Raw genomic sequence first — 5,528 nt, forward strand, 5'->3', positions numbered from 1 at the left:
CCCACAAACCATGGACATTGCTGCTTCTATTCATGCTTCTATTCAGCATACAATTTCATAAAGGACACCTGCCATATCTCAATCTATTAAAATAGTTAGTAAAATGCTAACCATTACTTTAACAACGAACCCCTTCATAATTAATTGTCAATTATTCTGAACTCACCAAAGCCTTTGATAATGACAATTTGTTTGGACTCACGAGAGACTTTCATTTTATTATGCAAGTCGGTCAGCCTCAATTGATACCCGCAACCTCGTTCTTGTCCACCTCTTCCATTTGTCTGTATCGTCCATTCTTCATCAAACACAAAGTTTACCACTATGTTCGCCAGGACAGCTCTTTGCTTTTCTTTTAAATGCTTTCATTTGTCGCTCATAAACTTGCCATTGACGAATTCAATGCTCATCTGCCATCTGTATTTTTGAAGTTCTGAATGGTCACAACCCAAATTGGCCGGCAAGAGTATCGTCTTGTTTCTATTTAAATTAGTGTATATCTCTATTCTAAACACATTAGAGAATTGCTACGTGCAAAACATTACAATGATGACTTGCAGAAAGCAATGGGAACTAACCTTTGTGGCGGTGTGTTTGTGGATTATTATGTTTACAAAGGGACTGAATGCAACTCAGCATGAAACAAAAGTATTGAATAGGAGTGTTTTCCCCCCTGGATTTATATTCGGCACAGCGTCTGCTTCATATCAATATGAAGGAGCTGCCCATGAAGGAGGAAGAGGCCCAAGCATATGGGATACTTTTTCACATATCCCAGGTTAATTTTTAATCTTTTACACGTTTATTTATCTGTGTTTTCTATTTGGACAGGCTTAAACATTACACATTAAGACTTGATTTTTAAGTTAAAAATGTTAAATATTCAAAATTAACCTGTTTTCCAAACTTAATTTCTTCTTTAATAACTAATGTTTTAAAATGATCATTTCTATCTATGTGAGAAATCATATTGTAAATAAAAAATGTGTAGGAAATATTGCTGATGGGAGCAATGGGGATGTTGCTGTGGACGAATACCATCGCTACAAAGTGTGTTTTTAACTTATCATGTTCATTTTCCAGCCCATCTACGATCATGAACATAACCTTTCTATTTCTTTCCATCTGAATGGATTTAGTATTTTATTAAAGAGAGATAGCCTAATTTACAGGAGGATGTGAAGCTGATGAAAGACATGGGCATGGATGCATATAGGTTCTCTATTTCCTGGTCGAGGATTTTACCTTGTGAGTCTCTTTGCTATATTTCGCTCACTACATGGGACTAGTATTCATTAGATTCTCCATTAAAAGGATTTTGTTTTTGGGTTACAGATGGCTCGGTTGAAGGGGGTATCAACAAAGTTGGAGTGGCCTATTATAACAATTTAATCAATGAACTTCTCAAACATGGTAATATATATTTTCTTTGTTATTGTAGAAATAGAAATGGCTAGTTATAAAGAGCTTATTTTAATTAATTCTGATTTGTAAAAGATTTATCTCACAAATTTGTTTTTTCATAAAATTTTATTTAGGGGAAACCATCTAGTAGTCATTGGTTCAGGTTAATTTCATGCACCTTCAGTTTCTAATCTGTATGTCAAAATTTTCCGTTCCATAAGTTAGTGAAGAGCTTAAAGCTAACCTTTCGCTTCCCTACATTTACAGGGCTTTCTGTAGAACTTATAGAGAGAGTACTTTTTGCACAAACAGATCAATCAACAAGTCAAGAATAATTATACGACAATGAAATCCTTGAAGAATAATTATACGACAATGGAATCCTTTCCCCTAGCAATATTTTTAAAGATTAGCCGTTGAATGTGTTGATTAAGTCCAACCATAAGATATGAAATTGTTGAAACTGTAAAACTAATGCACCCACCTTTTGTTGCAGATATCACACCCTTCGTAACACTGTTCCATTTCGACCTTCCACAAGCATTAGAGGACAAATACGGAGGCTTTCTCAGCCATGATATTGTGTATGAAACATTTCTAAATCATTAAACTTTGGCTGAATCCATGCCCAAATCATAGATCTTTAGTTTCTTTGCTTTGTTGTATCTGCATAAACGAGACTGTGGTCCTAACAATGCAGGAAGGACTTTGTAGCTTACACAGAAGTGTGTTTTCAAGAGTTTGGAGATAGAGTGAAACACTGGATCACTTTAAATGAACCTTATGCCTACGCGGCTTTTGGATATGGTATTGGCATGATCCCACCAGGTCATCATTCAGCAACTGAGCCATATATTGTAGCCCATAATCTCCTTCTTTCTCACGCAGCTGCAGTCAATCTCTACAAGAGCAAATATCAGGTGACCAACAAAGTTTTTCTTAATATTACATTTGATTATGTTACGGTTTTAATGTTTCACATCATTTTGTATGATCTATTATCAGATTTACATAATGCAATTCACAACAACCAAATCGACCAAAAACATTTGATACAATAGATTATCTCAATCTGCAATTTTTTTATGTGTAGGCTTTGCAGAAGGGATCAATTGGTATTACATTAGTGGCCATATGGATGCTGCCCTATTCAAAATCCCCATCTGACCATAAAGCTGCCCAAAGGGCTATTGATTTCATGTTTGGCTGGTAAGCAATTGGTAACTTTTTAAACACAATCTACTAATGGGCAGCAATATGAAATTGACTAGCAGTACAAATTTACAGGTTTGTGAACCCAATTGCAAAAGGGAAATACCCCTCCTCAATGAGAAATATTGTTGGTGAGCGTTTACCCAAATTTAGTGTCCTTGAATCTGCTATAGTGAAAGGATCCTTCGATTTTCTGGGCTTAAATTACTACACAAGTCGGTATGCTATCGATGCTTCAAATTCAACCAATTCAACTACTCCTGTCAGCTTTATAACGCTAGATTCTCACGTAAATTTAACAGGTAATATATCTCAAATATTGCCTTTCTAAGTTGAACAATCTATAAACTGATGTTCTCTTCCAATAATTTAGATAATTTGTATATTGTTTCTCACATACATTGCCATCAAAATGTTTTTCAGCCGAGAGGAATGGCATGCTGATTGGACCGGTGGTAAGACTAAATGTTTTGTAGTATTCCCTAATTAATATGTTTGTTGAAGTATGTGCTTCCCAATATTAATTTTCAATGCGGTGGACACAGGGAGGATCAAGTTGGCTTAATGTGTATCCCCCTGGAATAAGAGACCTTTTGAAGTACGTAAAACATAAATATGACAATCCACCAGTTTACATAACAGAAAATGGTAAATGTCCTTACCCCATGAAATCTGTTTAAAATAGAATAACAAAATTATTAAATAGTATTTTTAAAAAATTAATATGTTATTGTTTATGGAAGTAAGTTAACCTTGTTTGTCTGTTATAGGTTTTGATGAAGTCAACAATGATAGTCTACCATTATCACAAGCTTTGAATGATACGCAAAGAATTGATTATCACTCAAAGCATATATTGTTTCTGCAAAAATCCATAAGGTGAGTTCAAACAATTTTAAATATTTTATTTTCTATACATGTATAAAATTGTATGTTAAAATAATGGATGAATTATATTGCAGGAGTGGATCCAATGTACGTGGATATTTTTGTTGGTCTTTATTGGACAACTTTGAGTGGATAAGTGGCTTTACAGTTAGATTTGGCCTTTACTATGTAGATTATAAGAATAATTTAAATAGATATCCCAAAGCTTCGGTTGATTGGTTTAGAAATTTTTTAAAATGAATAAGTTTAGAAGACTAGTGCTATCTTCACTTATCTATAATTTAATTTATTGAAACTATTGGGATTCATACATCAAAAATATAAATATTGAATAATTGATGTTGATTAATGAAATTGTGGATTGAAAAATACAATGTCTATTTTAACTTACACATTTTTAGTTTATATTCTGTAAGATGTCTTTTCAAATTTCTACCTTCTTAGCTTATCCATCATTGTTTATGTTTGATGTTGCGATATGTATATTTGACAAAATGAATCATATATACAAAAGTGAACAAGAAACCAAACATGAAAGAAAAGGAAAAGTACATTCAAATTGGGTGTGGATATGGGTGATGTTTCATTTATGCTCCTAGATGTGGTGACATTTGTATCTTTGTGTTTACATGTGAAAAAATCTATGACTAACATTACACGTAAATATCATAACAAGCATAAAAAATAACTACACAACGATGTCAAAGCCAATGTGTAAATAAAAGGGGTATAGGGCTTATATAAAAATTTATCATAAGACAAAGAGGTCTAGAGTAAGAAATGTAGGTCTAAAGTCCACAATTTAGCTGTGGTGGTACTAGAAAACATATCACATGGGATCTATAAATAGAAAAATGTAATAGGAAAATGAGAAGTTGATGGGTCCCTAAGTGGGCCATATTAATCATGTTCCCAATGAGGAAATATGGTGCAAGGTATTTTAGTCAATAGTTACAAGTATACAAACTTCATGTAAGACACTAAATGAGTCATAGTAACAATGAGTTCATTGAGTATGTCAGTTGATACTCCCAAGCTTCTAGAACCATAAAGGAAGACACTTCCACAAAGAGAGAATATAAATTTACTAATAAATGAAAAGAAATTGACATATCTAGAAATTTGCAAAGTCTTTCTGTATTTGGACAAGAAGCTAGAAAGTGAAAAGTGCAAAAGAGACATGTGTCCCAATCATGCATAAGAGTAGATAAGGTGGGTATTGACAACTACCCTAGTGTAAACGATAATCCACCCTAGGAATTATTAAATTGCAACTAATGCGTCCAAGTGGACCATATGATAGAGTAAACAATACTTGCTCTAACAACCCAAATTAAATGCAACTCAAGGAGAAAAATATAATATGATACAAATGATGGGTCACAAATAATAGGCTATCTTAGGTACTTATGTACAATATGATGCAATTAATCTCTTACAAATGTAAAAAAACAAAACAAAAAACATGGCATCCCACAAAATTCCTCTCCAAAAAAAGATAAGAAAATAAAGACAAGTGATAAGATGAGTAATGGATGAGTTTTTCTACACTAATAGTCACCAACAATTACATCCATTATGAAGATCCCAATTTTTTGTTTTTCATAAGAGGAATGATGAGAGACTATATAGTCCCCTATCATAAATACTACCTCCAATAATGATAAGCATTTGAAGCTATAAACTATTCCTTAAATGAGCTTACAAATAATTAATCTTCCCTCAGAAATAAATAAAACCATGTAGAGATTTCCATGCTTACCATTCTTGATATGAATAACGAGGAAGTTGAATTCAAATATAGGTTGATGTCTCTAGAATTTCTTAAAGGTTTCCATGTGCAAGATGATGATGCCATACTCTAATTAAACAAATAATAAGGTGACAAATTGGAACTATGCAAAAATTGGTATGGAGCATGATCCAAAAGCAAAGATGAACTGGCATCTTCAATGTAATAACTCTTATCAAAGAGGAAATAAACCTTCTCAAATGTATCTTTGAAATCTAATATATAAGATTCC

The 5,528-nt window shown here is 33.0% G+C and overlaps 1 protein-coding gene across 1 annotated transcript; it reads left to right on the plus strand.

Annotated features, from left to right (window-relative positions):
* The first annotated feature begins 407 nt into the window (after window positions 1–407).
* LOC149533302 (beta-glucosidase 12-like) lies at window positions 408–3,858 on the plus strand. The gene is made up of 12 exons (XM_089803321.1): window positions 408–778; window positions 992–1,050; window positions 1,173–1,248; window positions 1,336–1,413; window positions 1,901–1,988; window positions 2,105–2,324; window positions 2,498–2,613; window positions 2,692–2,918; window positions 3,040–3,071; window positions 3,162–3,264; window positions 3,387–3,495; window positions 3,579–3,858. The coding sequence occupies exons 1-12, from the start codon at window positions 547–549 to the stop codon at window positions 3,742–3,744; spliced, it is 1,506 nt and encodes a 501-aa protein (XP_089659447.1). The 5' UTR covers window positions 408–546; the 3' UTR covers window positions 3,745–3,858.
* Window positions 3,859–5,528: the final 1,670 nt, after the last annotated feature.

Source organism: Cupressus sempervirens, chromosome 10 (genome assembly GCF_028749045.1).
Source record: "Cupressus sempervirens isolate cs-2001-9-10 chromosome 10, ASM2874904v1, whole genome shotgun sequence".
NCBI lineage: Eukaryota > Viridiplantae > Streptophyta > Pinopsida > Cupressales > Cupressaceae > Cupressus > Cupressus sempervirens.